This window comes from Ostrinia nubilalis, chromosome Z (genome assembly GCF_963855985.1).
Source record: "Ostrinia nubilalis chromosome Z, ilOstNubi1.1, whole genome shotgun sequence".
NCBI lineage: Eukaryota > Metazoa > Arthropoda > Insecta > Lepidoptera > Crambidae > Ostrinia > Ostrinia nubilalis.
Genome location: NC_087119.1, coordinates 5855233 through 5875447, shown reverse-complemented (window position 1 = coordinate 5875447; position 20215 = coordinate 5855233). Strand labels below are relative to the sequence as shown.

Genomic DNA, 20215 nt, shown 5'->3' with positions numbered 1-20215 from the left:
AGCACGTCACTACCTTGTTTAATATACCACGCAATCTTGTATACCCATTCTTATAAGATACACCATACAAGAATGCATGGTAAATTCAGTGAACTGCTCCTGAATCGAATGTACCTACTACTACTATTTCTATTTATTTATATTAACCGGCAGACAGTGGTGACTGAGTTTGTTGCGGCGCTTCTTCTCAGCACTTGCCAAATGTTGGTCTCGAAGCGCTGGTAGGGTAAAAAGATTATGAGACATGTAGAGGCTCCTTAAGAGCAAAATGACGATTTGTAAGAACTATTTATTAGTCCAAACAAATAAAGAAATTTTGACTTTGACTTTGACTTTGAATTATTGTTTGATTTTACTTTGAAATCGATTATCCGGATTTTCGATTATCCGGAACACCCCTGGTTTTAATTGATCCGGATAATCGGGATTCTACTGTACTTTGTTTGATAGCTGTAATCAAATAGCCCAATAAAGCAGATCGACATTCACCCAATATAGTAATAGCCATTATTTGAACATTTGGTTTACTGGGAAATGTAGGTAACTAATTTCACAAAATACTCTGTAAGTTAATTATGCATAAACTGATTATTCAATATAATTTGAGTCCTATTATGGTAGGTGCTAGTTAATAAATTAGTTTTACGACAATTTAGTAATACACGTTAATTGAAATTAGTTAGATAGTTCCAGTCTGTAATTTATAGAATAGTGACGCAAATAATAATACATTGGCTTTAATTTCCATGTAAAATTGCTTCACATTGTAAAACTTTTACCGCAATAAAAACTAAGGCGTAACACATTAAATTATTCATAGAAACACGATGTCTCAACGAGAACTTTTCTCGCTAACCACCTTCAAACATTGAAAAATGTAGAGCAACTTGTATAAAAACCATCTTATTTACTTTAAAAATGTTTTTATCTATTTTTTGCTACCCCGCCAACTGTGGGCGTGTAATAAAAATAAAATACAATTGCAAAGCAATTTTGCGCGAAACTGATGGACAAATAAGACGCGTCGAAAACATGCCACATTCGACATTGAAACATTTATGAATATGCCAGCGGAAGCGTAAAGGACTCCTTTTTACTGCGAATATCCAAATACAAAATTAATCCTACGCCATGTATCGCATTCAGCTTCCAGTAGCCGTTTCAATAACCACACAATTAAAAATATGAGTGTTAAGCTTCAATTTATTGTGAAAATCCAAATAATGCGTAATCCAATATTGGAGTTAACAGCTCCTCGACGTCAACAACTATATCGTACATTCAATTTGGCAAAAAAACATTGTTTCAAATACTCGTAAGTATCACACACTCGAAAAGTTAAACACGCGTTGAACACTAGTTTAAAATTACATTTCCATATTAGTAAATGTCAATTTAAAGAAGTGTTCAACGCGCGTTCGTGTTTAACTTTCTGTAATGTTTTGTACTAATTGCAACTAAGTCAACAGATGAAGAAACATTCTTAGAAGATATCATCTAAGTAGTTCCATCGATTCTTAGGCATTATCTCTAGAGTCAAAACACGGTTTGATTTGACGCTAGCAGTTTTAATATGAGCGTAGGTAGCGCGCGGTACGTCCACCTTGTTTTCCTCGCTAGCACGAGTAATAAAACTCATACACGGGTACTGCCATAGTAAACAAAGTCATTCCACACATCTGATTCCTTCGACGTGGGGCACGGTTTAGTAGAGTTATAAAAGCAAGGTACTTTCCGCCGATGAGATTACATACTGTCGCCTACGAGTATAGTAGGGAAGACCGAGGAGAGTTTTAACAGAGGAAAGGTGACACTGTCGATTTTTGGAAACCTATTACCTAACTATCAACGAGCTCGCAATAACGCGTAGGTATTTGTTAGCTCGACAAGAACTAAAAAACGCGCAAGGTTACGAGCTCGATTATAGTTAAATAAGTTCCAAAAAATCGTTAATGTCACACCTCTCTTCAGTCTCTTCTACTAGTAAGAGTATGTTTACAACAGCATAGTGTTCTAGCATTTAGAGAGCAGAATCCTATAAATCCATTAGGTTTAATGCCCAGAGAGGGCTCGGTAGGTTGTAGACTTGTTCCCATTTTAGCTCGGCCACTGCAGGTTGGAATCAGCCTGATTGTCCGAAAATAAATTGATCGTGTTCGTACAGCGCATTAAGCTGTCGGATTAGCATGTCAGTGGCACTCCAGGGTTGTGACCCAGTCGTTACATCCCACTCGATAGGAAGAATCGTTTGCAGTTGCAGAACTAAACGTGGACATAAAAGAAAATAAAAATTATAGATTTTGTTTCAGTTGCATCAGTTGAAATTGAATATAGATCGGTCCTGCATGGAATGGTCACTAACAAAATGTAGACTCTACGACTCGAGTGAACTTTTTAACCGAGAGCAACGTTCAAAATAATCGCTTTCCTTTTTTACCTAACTCCATTATTCCCTGAGAAATGTGATGTTATTTTTGGAGGTTCCGATGGCGATGTTAAACTTAGGGCCTTCCCTATTGCATGTAAGTTGCATTTGTGCTGTAAACTAAGTTATTGATGTGCATCAAATATTGGTTTACAAGTTGCGGTTGCCCCATTAAAGAACTCCTCCGATAAGTTGTTCAACTAGGCCGATCGGAGATGCAGAAGTGGGGGACATTGTCGCAAACTACTGCCAACTGGCGTAACTCGGCCTAATGGCGTGGGCAGCTAGTGGTCAGGTAATGAGCGATACGAAGAGCACGGAACAATCTGGATGAAATGGAACAAACAACTTGAGTCGCCGCAAATGGAAACCTCGAAAAGAAATAACTGTGGCCAATTATACAAAAATATCGGTTCTTTACTATAGAATAACACAATATTTTTAAGAGAAAAATATCCTAATTAACGTTGTAGAAGACAGGTGTCTTATATTGATTTATAACACTAATCATATGGTTAAAATTTATTTTGGCTTGACCTTTAATAACACTCGGTAATAATAGGTAATTCATAACTAAAATATCAGTCAGAATTCGAGATACATTATTACTGCCACAGTTAATAAACGTGAATGAACATAGCTTTTAAAACAACGTTCCCTTGCAAGGATCAATTACAATCAATTATGAAAGAAAGAAAGATGCATAATGTGAAAGTGTACTTATGCTATTGAAACTGCGTAAAACGGGGCGCGTTAGTCAGACCGCGGCGATGGAAAACAACACGATGGGGTCATTTTACAAAGAGAAATTAAGCGGCTCCAAGCAATGAAAGTTTTTTATTGCTTCACTTGTTTCAATGGGTGATTTTGCTGGTTCAATTGAACTTCTTTCTCTGAGGGACCATTTAGGTATAGGTAGTGAAAGGGATGGAAAAGTCGGAAAGTCGGACTGTTCAGTCAGTTTTGTGTCAGACATTTAGAGATGAAAGAACCGGAAGCTTAAGGTACTTTTTTTAGTTGAGTTTACTGTGCTTAAAACCTATATTTTACCACCCTGATCATCCTGACGAGTGTCAACCCTATATTGTTAGGACGATGTCGAAAATTCTGGGTTTAATCGGTATTCTAATGTTTTCATGGTTAATTGTTGACAAAGACGGAATCATGTTCTATTCCTGGGCTCATCTCTCATCCACAGCAACAGTTCCGCAAGACCCTTAATGCGACCCTACTCCGAGAAACATCCAAAGTTTCGTACGTTGCCATTCCTCTCACACAAAGCGAGTTGCCAGCATGAGCGACGGTGACAGGTAGACTCGAAACTACAAACAGTGTTTCGGAGTAGCCCCGCTGGCCACAATCTTGCCGTGACCACGCTGAAGCAAACTTGATCGATTTTTAACGCGGTTTGCGCTTATAAAGCGACGACACTCCGAGGCGCAGATGACAAATTGCTTTAGGATGCTATTAAGTCACGTTTATCCATAGTTAATATATTAACTTAGGCGGTGGGAAAAAGTCGCAGACGGCGCTTCCTAGAGAAAAAAACGGTTACAGCCTTTAAAAAATCTTCTTTGACGATATTTGCGCTTTGCACTGCCTCTCCCCAATCTGATGATGTAAATGTGATAATAAGGGAGAGTCCGCTAATTTGGACCAGTTTTTTTCAATCCCATTTTACACATAGTTTTCTTTTGTTTTTGCTAATGTCCATGGTATATAATAAAAGATACATTATTCAACTTACTATTTCATAAGCATTAATTAACATGATTGTTGTATATTTAGCACAAATCAACAAAGTACGAGTTCAGAGCTTCGGTCCAATTTAGCCAACCGGTTCGATAATTTGTACCACAGGGTTACTAAATTGGATTTCAATAAATTTCAAGCCTATAAAAAAACTATGGCAAAATATTATACGATACATTCTTAACAAATTAGGAAACGAAAAGTAACAGTAGTTAATAACATAGACAATCGATATTGTTTTACACGTTATCACGATTTTGAGTACAAGTTTTGTAATTCCAATTATCGTAACGCACACTTGTACCTAATCTACTTTGCCAGTCTTTTGCTTTCATTTATTGTTAGTCAAACATAACTACGCTATTATAACTTCAAAATATGATTTACTAAAAAAAATTTCAAAATCCTTTGGTAAAGTTCCATACAACTTCATGTGGTACAATTTAGCCGACTAGGTGATAGTGCTTTTAAAAAATCGGTAAAAAATATAGCTTATAAATACCGAAAAATGTTTCAAATAATTGTAATCCACACTAATTTACGCTTCTAAATAATATATTAGAAACACCTTGTGATTAAATTTAACAAAATTACAAACTAAACATGTATTGTCAAAAGTTACTTGAAAACAATGAAAAAATATTTTTCAAAATAAAACACACGTGTTTGTTGTCACGGCAAAAACCACATGGCCGATATTAATTGATTTTAGTTGTGTATCGCTGAGTGTTGCAATTACAGACATTCAATAAATACTTTACGAAATATGAGGGTGGTACAATTTACCCGGCGGTACAATATACCGAACTCTCCCCTATGATTATGAATCTGAATGATACAATTTAAAAATATCTGAGATACTCGTAGCTATTACGGCTTATGAACTCGACTTAGGTAGGTATATTTTTTAATTGAGTCTAATGTAATAATCTGATCCGCAGACGCAAAAGGGTATGAAAGAACACAGTTAACCGCCAAAGCAAATGAATACAATCCCATCCAATCACTTAGTCCCAAGGAGCTTAGCGGCGTAATACGAATTTCTAGGTCCTCTATTTCGCAAATTCAGATCTGAGGGGTTTCGTAATATGATTGACGTGGAAAGCCTCGTCTGCATTAGGGGTACTCTCACTCGTTTCTATACTAATATTATAAAGCTGAAGAGTTTGTTTGTTTATCTAAGCGCTAATCCCAGGAACTACTGGTCCGATGACCAATTATTTCAGTGTTAGATAGCCCAATGCTAAGACCAATAAGTGCGGAGCTCTAATGAAGAATAAGTTAGCGTTAGTTCAAACTCCAAAGTAACTATTCCACGCGGACGAAGTAGCGGGCAGAAACTAGTTTGTCACATAACGGTTTTGTGACAAGTTATAAATGCAATGTGCTGATACATGTGCCCGACCCAAGAGATTCGTCGTCGCAGACGTTATTGCGACTTGTGCCCTAATGCGGTCGCGGCTTAATACCACCAGTCAATTGACGGTCTTTTATGAGATGATAAAGCTGTCAACACATTCTAAAATGAAGGGATCTTCGAAGCTTTTTCTTTAGTATGGGTTCTAATACTGAGGTCAAGATCCTGGTGTCATACTTTACGAGCCAGCATAGACAAGGCGATTAGAGTCCTCAATGACCTTGGGCGTTTGACCTTCACGCCGCGAGCAACACCCGCGTACCCCGCACCAAAAACTCCGATTTGACACCGATCAAAAATACACGGGCATAGGTAGATACAGAATAGAAGCTCTTTCTTCATACATTACTGCCTATTATTTTAAACTTAAATTGATGAACCTTGATGTTGGTGTCATTTAACTCAGGCGTAAAGGTATTTAATAAAAATAACAAAATCCATGAACATTTTGTACGGGATAAAATTTTATTTTATTTTTCGTAAATTTTCTAATGCTTTTGTCGGTTCAGTCGTTCTCGAAATTTGAACAAACCCGACTTTATTACAAGCTTTTATTTAGCTTGCAATTTATGATGTATGTAGGTAATTACATAAATGTTTGTTCGGGTGGAATCTTGCAAGCTGAATTAGTTAGACCAACTTCCTGACGACAACTAGGCTAGATGACAAAATTTCAATTATTTGTCCGTCAGACAGATAATTAGAAAATATTAAACTCATATTTTTTATTTTCTTTCATAATTAAATAATAACAGTGCTACATCGAGTTGAAAAGGCGCGATACGCCACGCTTGTGTAGAAGTTTTACTCAAATGTGACGTCACGCGAGATTTCAACTCAATATAATACTGTAATTATTCGATTATGGAAAAAATTAAAAAATATGAGTCTAATATTTTCTAATTATCTGTCTGACGGACTAAATAGAATTTCGATTTCATTACCCAGTCATCATCCCTATTGGAACGCATTAGTACCTACCTAGTATTGTCTATGGCCTAAAAAAGCAAATGTTTCTGCTTTTGTCTATTGTCATTCTCTCTGTGTCACTTATGAAGAATAAACTGAAAATGTATTTGTCTTTTTATTAGAAATCCTTCATCAATTGATTGAGTTAAAATTTCGGATATACATGTAATTCGGGTGACAATACAATATTGTGATGACATGGAGCTGATCTGATGGTAGAGCTGGACTTCGTACGCGTGGATCCCGTTTTATCCCCTTTAAATTTTTCCTGAATTTTCTTTACTATAAACCTCACGGAGCCCGAGACCTTTCCAACGAATGCAAAACCGTGGAAATCGGTTCGTGCGTTCTGGAGTTACAGCGTCAGGGAGGAAAACCCGACTTATTTTTATATAGTAGATTATACCTAAATAATTTCATTACAATTTTCTAAAAATGCACAAAAACTTAAAAATCTTGAAAACGGTGATATTTTTACTGGGGTCAAAATTGGACGTTAGGGAGACCATGGCGAGGCCTATCCATGGTTGAAGGGTTATCCATTGTTTTTGGGACACCCTGTATAAGCAAGTTAGGTACTTGCTTATATTGTTATGTAAGTACGCTACTTTGAAAATCATGAGTCTTCAATTCTCTAAGGTAAACTGCAGGGTCTGATGATGGAGCTGGAATGTGGCCATAAGAATAGGCTAGTTTCTTAAAAAAAAAACTTATGAGCCGTCAATTTTACATTATCAAAAAATATTGGACACAGGATATTTTTATTTGTCAATTAAACAAGTAATTACGAAGATATGATGCGATGAAATTCCGCGTGACGACACAAATCGCCACATTTTTAAGCATGCCTTGACGTCATGTGCCTCATCTTCTGAACTTTGGTGCGCTTCATCTCTTTAAATTTTCATAAGTTTAAAAATGTGAAAAATACATTTAGAGTTTGTTTTTGGTAAGTTCACCGACGGACTAATTCAAACTCTTGCTACTTTCTTGCTTTATCCACGAAACATCCCTATTCTTCGAAATTATTACGATCTACAAACGGAAAATCTCTGCTACTACGCCGCAGTAAATTCCCCATCATAAATAAAAAGATTTTTTTTAAAACAAGCTCTTGTATGCTAATATAATTTTGGTTTCATGACATGCTCCTAAAATTCATCACCTTATAAGAGGATTTCAGTTTTTATCTGCGAAACTTTTTAATAATATAGGTACGTTTCATGGTTTGGTAATTTAGGGAAGTTTATTTGCACTTAACATGAAAAATATGGTATCAATGTACTGTGTACCTATGCACCTTCAGTGGCAACAACAAGGTCTACTGAGTACCTATAGTCTACTAAAGGCATGAAATATATTAATTTCTCTAAAAATTAAAACCAACTCCAAAACGACTCACCAAAAGGTAGGCTGCCACCGACTCCGAAAATGGCTAATTTTGTAATCAGTATCCAAATTTTTTAATAAGCTCTATAGAACAATTAAATACCACTTTATCTTATTTTTTTTTAATGTGACAGGAGGCAAACGAGCAAACGGATCACCTGTTGGTAAATGATTACCGTCGCCCATAGACACCCGCAGACCCAGGGGCGTTACAGGTGTTATTTTTAATTGTGGTATTTTCGCGAAGAAATATATTGAAAATATAAATTGTTTTCTTCACGTAAATCGATTAAGTTACAGATTCTGACTAGCTCCTAATTTGGATACTGATTGCAAAGGCCTAGTAAATAAATAACGTAATAATTTTTCTACTTGTATTTATCTAGTGCAGTTGTTTTGGAGTCAATTATAGTTTTTTTACACTAATAGATTCTATTCAGGTAGAAAATAGCGTCTGAGCGCGTCATAATTCAATTGTATCATCTGACTGCACGTACTCTATGAACAATTATGACATAAAATCTATTGTCGAACAAAAGCTGGGTTGCACCATCTTACTTCAACTTTGACAACCGTCAAAAGTCTGTCTAACTCCATACAAAAAACACCGGTTATCGCCAAAGCTACGGTCAAAGTTAGGTCACGTCAGGTGGTGCAACTCAGCCAAAGAAAAAATTCATTTTGATCGCTAATGTCAGTTTGCAGCGAGTGACACAACCTCCCCGTCTGAAGGCCAGCGGCCGACTGCCGCCCGCACCCCGCGAAGGCCCCCTCAACAGCAAAACGTTCGGAATTTATCAAAAGTAAAATTTATGAATGAAAGTAATGTTCGATTGAAAAACGCAACGTGTCATTTAAAGATGAAAGAATTCCTAATCTATTCGTGCAAAAATCTTTTAAATTAACATAGCCGTTTTGGAGGAGTAGGGAATTTAAGTAAAAAATCGATGTCCCGTATTTATTTTTTTAATCCAAAACAAAGAGACGTAGCGAAAATTCAAACGTCACAAATGTAGTCCTTGAACTGTTGTATAACATATATTTTTTTCAACTATTTCTATCCAGCAGTAAAAGAGGAGTAGGCTTTACAAAATGCCCATTTGGCGCGGATTGAGGACTCTAATCGCCTTAATAAGCGCTGAATAAATTTTTGTTCGGAAATTGTGGAGTCGACAGACCGTCATTTACGAGTATGACATATATTCGGAATACGCCGAATCTAAATTCCGATAAAATATCGCGGTATTGGCGCATCCAGCTGAGGTAGGTTTTACATATTTGTGTAGGTACTTACTTACCTTTTGTATCCAATGTGAGAATTGAGCATACAGTTTGCCTTAAAAACTAATTAGTAACTTCATGCTTCCAGACTGGCCTGTCACCTCCACGCGAGGAGTTCTCATCGCTAATTTCTACGCCGATATCGGAAGCAAGTTGTTTTCGCCACGCGAGGATTAGTTAATTAAGACATTTTAAATCCTTCTAACTCGTATCCTGAAAAATGATACATAATCTTCGAATAAATGGGTGTTTCTTTCTAGTTGAAATAGTATCGAGGCAGTTTTCCGTTAAGTCTATTCCAAATCATTACTCGTAAACTTCTTAGTGGTATTTTAGATAGGCTTAGATATTCTGAAGTTAATATTAGAATTCTTTCAATCTTTAATATGAAAATCGAATTCCTATTTAATATAAATTAGTTTGGGATTGACTGTATCAAGGTTTCCTTAGTATAAAGAGGTATTCTAAAAAGGTGATCAAAGGCGACTTCTGATAACAACATGTGCCAATAGTATAGAGAAGTGCCAAACTACGACAAACATACAGTACATCAAACATACATTGAAGCTCATTCAAGCGCGCATGTAGAGACGCTCTGTGCAGAGTTACTGGCGCGATCTTAACATATGACCTGGTTATTCAAAAAGTGAAGATGTTGATAAAATACACTACCCAGCGAGTCAGATATCAGTCGTAAATTCAAAAGTATCTGAAGCCTAAGAAAGTCAATAAAATTCTCCAAGTCGATTAGATTCAAGCATTCAAGTCGGCTTGGATTTCAATCAAATTACAATCCTCATTTCCCTTGCAGCCTGAAGTCACCAGTAGTGCGGTTATATTCAATCTCGAACAAAGTTTCCGCAGGTATTAAAGCCAGAACGGTCAGATATTGAGCGTTCCCGAAGTCTTACTAACGGATGATTGAGCGCATCAAATCATTTATGAACATCTCCCGGCCCTCATAAACAATTCATGACCAAGAGATGATATAGTCTGGTCTAACCGATACCTCAATATCTAACAACGAAGAATTTTGAAGTGAGTTTTATACAGGGTGATTTTGTGAACAGTATCCATTTTTTTTAATAAGCTCTAAAAACAATTTAACAATACTACTTTATCTTAAATATTTTTAATCGTGATATTTTTCCGCAAAAAAAAAATGAAAATCTAATTCGCGGGTGCTGCCCATATCTTAAGCTTTAAAGGTTAAGGCCTATTTTCGCGCACCATTATGTCGCTTTGCAGTTACTTGTGTGTAAGTAAATTATACAAGCGTGCCAATTTTGAAACCGCGAGCAGCGGATAAAAATAATAAATATGAAAAAAGAATGTTTTCTATACGTAAATCGATTAAGGCTTGGTATTTCTGCTAAAGTAGGTATTTCGCGCTGTCAAAATCTGCGCGCGCAATACTTCGCCGAAGACAGCGCGCCAAAGAGCTCTCGCGGCTACACAGTATAGAAATATGCAGTTTAGAAATACGCAGTTGGTTAGGTTAGGTTGACTTCCTTCCGTTCAAGCGTCACACTCACAGCACTTTCTAATACAAATCATATCCAAGTGATACAAATTAAAACAACTTTCAAAATTTTTGGGAATATATTTTAGAATCGAATAAATATAGAATATAACTGCCAAAGTAAACACGGTTCAAAGAGGCGTGGCGTCACCCGACCTTCCGAAAGTTCCGCGCCGGCTAAAAGAATTTCAAGATTACGTCACCCGACCTATCGGTAGATCCTCGGGAGCTTGAGCGATTGGAAAAACATTTTATGATCAGTTATGTTACTCGTAGTAGCGATTATTTAGAGCTTGGATAATAAATTATAGTTGTTGCAATTCACAAAGCTTTGCATGTGGTTAATTACATTAATCAGTACACGCATCAATTTTGTTCAGTCTTTTTGTTTATTAATAAATAAAAATATCATACTAAAATTGCATACATATTTGTTTGTATTGGTCTGGGTGTTTTCTTTCCATAATTTATGTATAACGTATGTACGGGGCTCTGTATCGAAAATCACTATGAGCAATAAGCATCACACACGGTTACCTGGAGTGCATTACCGCAGCAAAAAGCTTGCCATCTTAAATGAACGGTATAATATCGAGGTTTCGTCAGTACAGTTGCGAACAAAGGTGTTTGTGTAGTGTAGTTGAGTTGAGAGGTCAGATTATTGAAATAATAAAACGAACATTTTATTTTTTAAATACATTTTAAAAATAATTTACATTACAGATAACAATGAGAGGATGACATTGCAAGGTGGTGCCAGTCCAGTCTTAAATCCGTTGATATATGCTGCATCTGCCATGTTTTTGGCTAAAAGATTCTTCTATCTTGCAGTTTAGACTTTTATTACAGACCTCAGACAGTATTTTTGGAAAACTTTTACGCATGGTGGAGGAAGGGACGCTCTAGAGACTCAAAACTACAAGGATACACATGAACTCCAGTTTTAAATCCGTTGATATCTGCTGCATCTGCCATGTTTTTGGCTATAAGATTCTTCTATCTTACAGCTTAGACCTTTAGCTACAGACCTTAGACAGTATTTTTGCGAAAATTCTTACGCATGGTGGAGGAAGGGACGCTCTAGACACTCAAGTCTACAACGAGTCACATCAACTCCAGTTTTAAATCCGTTGACATCTGCTGCATCTGCCATCTTTTTGGTTAGAAGATTCTTCCATCTTGCAGCGTACACCTTTAGCTACAGACCTTAGACAGTATTTTTGCGAAAATTCTTACGCATGGTGGAGGAAGGGACGCTCTAGACACTCAAGTCTACAAGGAGTCACATGAACTCCAGTTTTAAATCCGTTGACATCTGCTGCATCTGCCATCTTTTTGGCTAGAAGATTCTTCTATCTTACAGCTTAGACCTTTAGCTACAGACCTTAGACAGTATTTTTGTGAAAATTCTTACGCATGGTGGAGAAAGGGACGCTCTAGAGACTCAAGTCTACAAGGAGTCATATGAACTCCAGTTTTAAATCCGTTGACATCTGCTGCATCTGCCATCTTTTTGGCTAGAAGATTCTTCTATCTTACAGCTTAGACCTTTAGCTACAGACCTTAGACAGTATTTTTTATTATTTATTTGTGTCAGTGTGCTCTTCTAAAGAGTGTAAGACGATTGTATGTAGGTACTATTAAAATGTAATTTTAACTCATTGGTTTTGTCTCATATTTGAGGAATGTACTGTATCATGAGTAGAGTCTTCGTTTAAAAGGATGCGAACGATTTTTTCAATAGGTAGACAAAATTGATAATTTTTAATTATCAAAAATTTAAGCTTTCTCCAGTAACACTGATATTATTATACTGTGACTCATCAAAGTCATCATTGTCAAAAATATTGACAAATCGCGAACTGTCACGGCCAAAAAACTGACACGCGTCCGTCCTCCGTAAGCGCCACCGCGCGACTGATTGAGATTGTCCAAGCCGTCATGGACGATTTTTTCCACATTTTTTAACATAGTAACTAAATAAGACGCAATATAAAAATTTCATCCGTTAAAAGCCCTCAAGTTATTTCTGAACTTTAGTTTAGTAAAAGATTTAGAATCTCAAATCGCTTATTTGAAAAATAAAACCATAAATAGAAAACGAATAGAGGTAACTTTGGGAATTTATTCTATCGAGTCAACTTCATCAAATCGTGTTTCCATCCGTTAATAGCCCTAGAAAATATCCTCAACTATGCCCAATAAAAATCTTAGCCTTTAATTTTACTGTTTAGTACCTCAAAAATGAAAAATGAAAACCTCATTTTCGCCATTTTCTCTGCTACCCGGCCTTAATTTGCTGATTCTGAGTCGCTCTTAAAAATTTGGACACTAATTGCAAATTCACCCTTTATGGATCGATTTATTTTTGTAGATGTTAAGCGGTCTATCAAGATAGTACGTAGTATAAAATAGCAAATAACCAAATTTTAAATCACTACAAAATTATCATATTGTAATTCCTAAACTGTCAGTCATGAAGAATGTCACAAATTGAAACCCTATTAATTTAACCTACCTGAGAACTGTACATAGTTATTAATTACACAACCGTCAATAAGCCGCCGGACGGCAGCAGACGGATGCCATAGTCGTAATAGTTCAGAGTTGCTCATGTAAATAACTATTCGCGAACTTGTGAATAGCACACCACAAAGGATCGATCTCATAGTGGCCGAACTTGAAGCAAAACAACTTGTAGCGTGTGTCAAGTTAGCCCTATTTAAGGCTAAACTAACTTTTGCCAGGCGTCAAGTTTTACCTATTAAAACTTTGACTGTCTATGATGTCCCCTCAACTGCGCCGGGGCAGAATGCAGAATGCAGACGCATCTAACTCGGTAAATACATTTCGATACATCAACTTGTCGGCGCTTGCAGTCGTCGGTACTCAAAGGCACCTGCTTTCGGGTGACGGCAAGTTTCCACCTTGTTATTACGGGCAGGATGTAAACACTGCCTTTTGCACTCGACAGCCGTCAATTTTCAGTAATTGGACAGATTTCAGATCGTTGTTTTTGTGTTGACGCCACTTAAAATGGTGTGAAATCTGAATTTAGTGTGTTTTAAAATTGGTTTGGTTTTCCTTTGAAAAATGAAAAGGATTCAGTTCTATTTTCATGAAGATTCCGCGTCCCTATTTCATGGTTGTAATGTCAGATTAATTCATGGCTTAAGAAGTTCATGAGGTCGATAAAGCCACCTCATCGGAAGCAATAAGTGTAATTGGCAGGCTTAATACCTAAAGCATTCTGTATCATTCAAGTGATCAAGTACAGATTCCACTTAATGTTGCTGGGCTGTAGTTCTAAACTCATGCGAGTAATAGCATAAGTTCGCAACTCGCAGTTGATGGCTAGTTAAACTTACCTGGAACTCGAACGACGGGTAGATGGCGACGGTGTCGATGTCGGCAGAGCTCTGCTTCACCGCGACGCATTTGTCAGCATTTGCCTAGGAATAATTTTATGGGATTAGTAAAAATATTCAACAAAAAAGAGATTTAACAGATTCCATTATAAATAACTTGAAAAAATCGAACTGCTTAAAGCAGAAATCGAACCCACGATAAGGCAGTACGAATTTTTCAAGTTATTTTAGTAACTACATATTGACAGATTCAGGTGAAATTAGTTACTTGCTAGCTAATGTACTTCGCTTAGTTTAGCAGGGTATGAGAAAACAATAACAATATGAGCATTATTAGGCTGCGTTTAAACTCTTTTACATGAATTAACCTGGTAATACGAGTCATGTATTTAGTGTAGTAAATGACATAATATTGCTATAAGAACAGCAGCAATTATATGCTCATAAGTTTCAACTATAAATTGTATTGCCTCCATTTATCGACGTCTATTACAGTACAACTCTAGCAATGTAGAGCACGATAGGTATCAATATCACTCATAAAATGTATTTATTTAATTTCATACCAATGTTAACATTTCATGACTCATGGTATTCGTGCAAGACGTAAAGTGTTAAGTTGATGTCCGTGCGCACTTTTAGACATTATGTTAAGTCGATTTGTGACTGCACGTGGAAATTCGCTTCGCGCACTGCTTTGAAGTTTGAACGCTAAGCCGCGTAGGTAGAGGTACGCATGAATGCATACCAAAAACTCACGTAATTATATCAAAAATGTCGCTTATGCTGTTTTAATCGATTCTAAGCTCTGCGGTGAAAATATCAAAAACTGCCACATTAATTTTGCTATCTAATTAATACGTTGAGGCTCGTACACATTAAGTAACATAATACCGTGTTAATTGTTGTTGCGAGGACGTGCTAATTTTAATCGGCGAGCTTAGAAGCCGGGAGTGAAACAATGAACAGTACATTTAGAGAAGCAGGGTCATAACTTCTTGAAAGGAAAGTCGTTCGGAGATGCGGGCGCTCCATGCGAGGCGAACGGCTTCGACGTATGAACAATAATGCTCTGACGCTGCGATACACGACATAGACTGTTTTTGATTGAAATAAGACAAAAGGTATGAAGTTGTTACGAAATAGCTCGACTCTAATCGACTCGGGAAAACTAAGGCTGGGTTGCACCATCTTACTTTGACTGTAACAAACGTCAAAAATCTGACAAACTACATACAAAAATCACCGGTTATCGTTAAAGTTACGGTCAAAGTTTGGTGGTGCAACTCAGCCTTAATGTAGCCTTTGATCGAATTCAGTATAGTATTACATAAAGCCCTAGTGGAATTCTCATCCTTATTGTTGAGATGCTCTTCTGTGTGCCTCAACTCAACATACATATGAAATAGTTTGCAAAATTAATCAAACGCTCAGCTAGCAACTAAGCACAAGATGTACCGACTAGACGGCTAAAGCCACAATATGGCGTCTTGAGCAGTCGACGACTTGTCAGCATTTTTGCAGACGTTGATACGATGAATTTGCATATTTTTCTTTAAAACGCTGGCTTGATAAAAAAAAACCGGCCAAGTGCGAGTCGGACTCGCACACCAAGGGTTCCGCCGTACAAACGTAGCGGTTTAAAATTTATGACGTATTAAATCAAATTACTTACTAGATATCGTAGTAGTCTTTAAGTTTTGATTCCGTTGCGAGTAGTGGCGAATTTCAAAATATGCGGTATGATTATAGGTAGGTACCTAGACCTACCTCAGCGTTTTGAATTTTTGCGCTGATTTAGAATTTTTTACAGTTTCGAGGCAATTAGATTTAAGAAGTATTTGATATGAATTTCCACTTTAATATCTCTACGCGTTCATGTGAAAAAGGGTAGGTAGTAAGTTTATAATTATTAAAAAAATATTTTATGTCATGTAAGCAAAAATAATATTTTAATATTTTATGTAACTTAAAATTTATCATTTTGGCAATTTTTTGCTTCGTGCCGAATTTCAAGATTCTGAGTTCACGGGAAGTACCTTGTAGGTTTTGATTCCCTAGCGTGTGACGGAAATTCGTCAAAGGTGTCGGTATAAACTGCTGTATCTTTTGATCGCGTTAACTTAGAAGTTTGATTTTTTCACTGCTTAAAGGGACAATAGACCTAGGTATTTGGTATAAATTTCAGTTTCATACCTTTATTCGTTCGTGAGAAATAAGGTATTAAGTTTCATTTTATTAAAATATTTTTATTATATTATATAACTAAAAAAATGAGATTTTCGCAATTTTTCCTATATTTGCATTATATGACAATGCTTCATGCCAAATTTCAAGATTCTGAGTTTACGGGAAGTATCCGTAGGTTTTGATTCCTTTGCGAGTGTCGAAAATTTGTTGAAAATATCGACATAATCGGCTGTATCTTTTGATTGGCTTGGCTTAGAAGTTTGATATTTTCACAGCTTAAAGGGACAATAGACCTGAGTATTTCATGTGAATTTCAGCTTGATACATCCACGCGTTCTTGAGATAAAGGGTCTTGACAGACAGACAGACGGACAACAAAGTGATCCTATAAGGGTTCCGTTTTTTCCTTTTGAGGTAAGGAACCCTAAAAAGCCGTACTCGGATACCACCTACTCGTACAGTGCCAGAAAACGGATGTTGTGTTTATGACCAAAGAGTATTTTGATTTGAAAAGTAAACAAAGATACACATTGTGTGAAATATCACCATTGTAAAACATACCGAAATATTTTACTAATATATATTTTCTACCAAACTTGGTACGCTCAAGTCACTTAACTCCTGAGTAAATAAGAATGTAGTAGCTATCGATATGAATTTCTAATATCGTCTACACCCTCCATGTGTGATCGCTATTGCGAGCGAATAAAGCGCTACAATTTCATTGTTGAAGAGATCACTCGTCCGAGCTTTAACGATACTGATAAAAAGAAATTTCTTTTTTAATTTAGTCGAGAATTTGCGACTTACCTACTCGCGTATGATTGATTACCCACGAACGTATAAGTTTAGTGGTCGGCTCATCTCACACGACTGAAGGTCGTTTTCCAGAAAGTCGGAGGCGAGACGAAATAGCGGGCAGATTTTTATTGACTAAAGCGATATGTGCGAGAGTTTTTCGCTTTCTCAGAGGTCTTATTGTTCCCACTGAGCTCCATCCCACTCAGTACGACGTACCTATTTCGTACGGAATCGGCGCACATAATATCTTCTCTACTCTGCTCTGCTCAACCTATTTTCCTGCAGCTGAGCAGAGAGTCAGAGACGATACGTATAAATACTGAAAGTTTAATGGTTGCCTGTAAGGGGGCGTCCATTAATTACGTGAGACGTGTGGGGGGAGGGGGGGTCAAGAAAAACCTCACTAAATCTCACGTGGGGGAGAGGGGGGGGGGGGTCTCGACAAATATCACGTAATATTTTTTTAGCAATAAACAGTGTAAAATTAAAAATTTAACAAGTTTAACATTCTACAACGATTATGATACGTTACGAAAGGTTACTACGTTAAAAAAGGATTATACAATATGTATAAATCTAATGCACTAACTAAACGAAGCATATATTAACTCATTTCCGTTGCAATTACGCATTTTGAAAAATCTCACGTGAGATTAGAGGGAGGGGGTTGAGCAAAATCTCATGAAATCTCACCAAGGGGGGAGAGGGGTTTGAAAAATAGCCCAAATTGTCTCACGTAATTAATGGACGCCCCCTAACTCGTCTCGTCTCCTCTCGCCTCGTCTCCGCCGGACCCTAATATGGTTATCTGAGAATTACTAGATTCTAAACACAATGCAATACTTATAGTGCTCAAATGTGGAGTTTTGGATGATTATATGTAGAGATAGTTCTGTGGAGAGCGAATGCGGTTCGCCCGAGGCATGCGTCGCTGATAATGCGGTGACAGTAGACATACCTAGCCTTACAGCAGTAGAGTCATACATTAGTCGGTACGACGAACAGTCAAATGCATATCAGCCTAATCTAATACATTTCTAAAGCGAAATAGCAACTATCACCAAGGTTATAAGACAAAATTATGTTTAGATGTGCCGTCGACTGCCCGTCTACTCAAAATCAAAAAGTAGGTACAGTGAAGTTTATCTTTATGGATTCAAAATTAAACACTCTTTAATCAAAACTTCATTATTTTATCGAATTTAAAACGCGTGAAAATTTGATTTACAGTTAATATTTTTGGATAAATTCGCACAGTCAAAGCCATATCATATTTTGCTTATATTTACTCAGCCTTTATGCAGTGGTGAGCCCACAGCAGCGCCCGAATGCCGCTGGCAATTTTAATCATGAAGAGGTAGAGCGAAGATCATGAATGCTTAATATCACCACAAAGCGAGCAATATATTTCAGAACCTGCCTATTGTCAAAAAATATCAGCCATTTAATTGAGCCGATCACGTAATAAAAAACCCTAAACAATCACTCGATTTATTGCCGATAGACTCAAAATATGAGCTCTAAGCATTATAGAAAGTAGCGCTTTTTTGTCTGAAGACGAGAGCTTTACTGTTTTTTAATGTGTTCCACTTAGGGATGCAAAGTTATTTTGATATCGATATAGCATCAACACCAGATAAATGATTATTTAAGCGATATCGATGGGAGTAATTTATTATTTAGAATAGAAATACATTTATTAATACTTTTAGTATCTTGCGGAGTTAAAGATACCAGATCCCAGGGTAAAATCTGTACCTGCTAAGGCCTGCCGTCCCCCGGTGGTAGGTATGAATAGGTCATTTTCCTAAATAAAAAAGGCATATTTCAAGTCGATACATTCACTTGAAGCCTATCATGTCAACGAATACTCTATCGGCCGAGCCGACCGAGCGATACATCGATAAAACTTTGGCCTCAAACATTGCCATGTTTTTGCTATGCTCGGATTTCCGTATCTCGCTGCGAAGATTTTAATTGGTTTACGAAGTACATTTGAAATGTCATTGACTCAAAAGATACGGGTTGAGGCAAATCGACGCGAGCTTTTCTGACACGCAACGATATATTGAAACAATAATAGAGATTATTTTGCAAAATAGTCCGCAAGAGCACAAATAATTTTGTAGTTTAAGTTCGCTTATGCAAGAATTTAATTATTTAGCAGGCTGAGTTGCACCACCTAACTTTGACCGTAACTTTAACGGTAACCGGTGCTTTTTGTATGGAGTTTGATAGATTTTGAACGTTTGTAAAAGTTAAAGTAAGATGGTGCAACCGGGCCTTAGCAACTATGCGATTAGTTTTAATGTGTGTCGAGATGAATTACCATTTCCTGATGCAAGGGTTCGTGGAAGAATGGGGGCGGTCCCTTGAGGTCTAGTTCATCTTCGTCGTTCGATAGAGCGGGTCCTGAAATAAAGAAAAAAATGTTGTAATAAGGCAATCAAACATCAACGCAAGCGTAAAATCTTATTGGTCGGTCAGTAAAATGATATTATTAATAAAAATATTGTAAGGTAAATAAAGTGGATACATGGAATTAGGCTTATTAGCAGGTTAGTTTTTTATCAGCATGGCTAAGAAATTTATTTTATCGATTCATTGAAATATCTGGAACCGAACAAATATTAACATTTAACAATATAAAATAAAAACACTTTTGCATTACTTTTGCTATTAAATATCCCATGAAATATGAATGGAATAAAAATTAAGTACAACGTCAGTGTATCAAATACTTGTACTATGCTATATTGTTAACACGTGTACATAGCAACAACACTCTCCAGTGAACTCGCTAATCTTGTGGTCAATTGTGATCCTAATGTTATTATTCGTGTCATGAATCAATGCAGATCAATCACGCTCCCTTCATAATAAAATTAACGTCGTAGTGATGAGCTATTACCTCGCAGCGGGCGCACGCCGCAAACACTTTGTTATGATACCACAGGGCCGCACCGCGGACTGGGGCCCAGCCGTGGGGGGCTGTTAGTGGCCGAAGGGGCCATCATCATTAGGTCATTTATTATGCCCGTTTTCACTATGGTAACACATAACAGGAATATTGTTTTCAAAAGGGTCACTTAAAAATTAGG

General features: G+C 36.9%; 1 protein-coding gene across 1 annotated transcript in view; it reads right to left on the bottom strand.

The window, feature by feature from the left end:
• LOC135087157 (alpha-mannosidase 2) overlaps window positions 1–20215 on the bottom strand; it is a 146468-nt gene that overhangs the window by 13702 nt on the left and 112551 nt on the right. Inside the window, exons 3-4 of the mRNA XM_063981993.1 lie at window positions 19444–19526; window positions 14124–14207 (exon numbers count right to left, since the gene is read on the bottom strand). Coding sequence (XP_063838063.1) covers window positions 14124–14207; window positions 19444–19526 — 167 coding nt within the window. The remainder of the gene's footprint in view (window positions 1–14123; window positions 14208–19443; window positions 19527–20215) is intronic.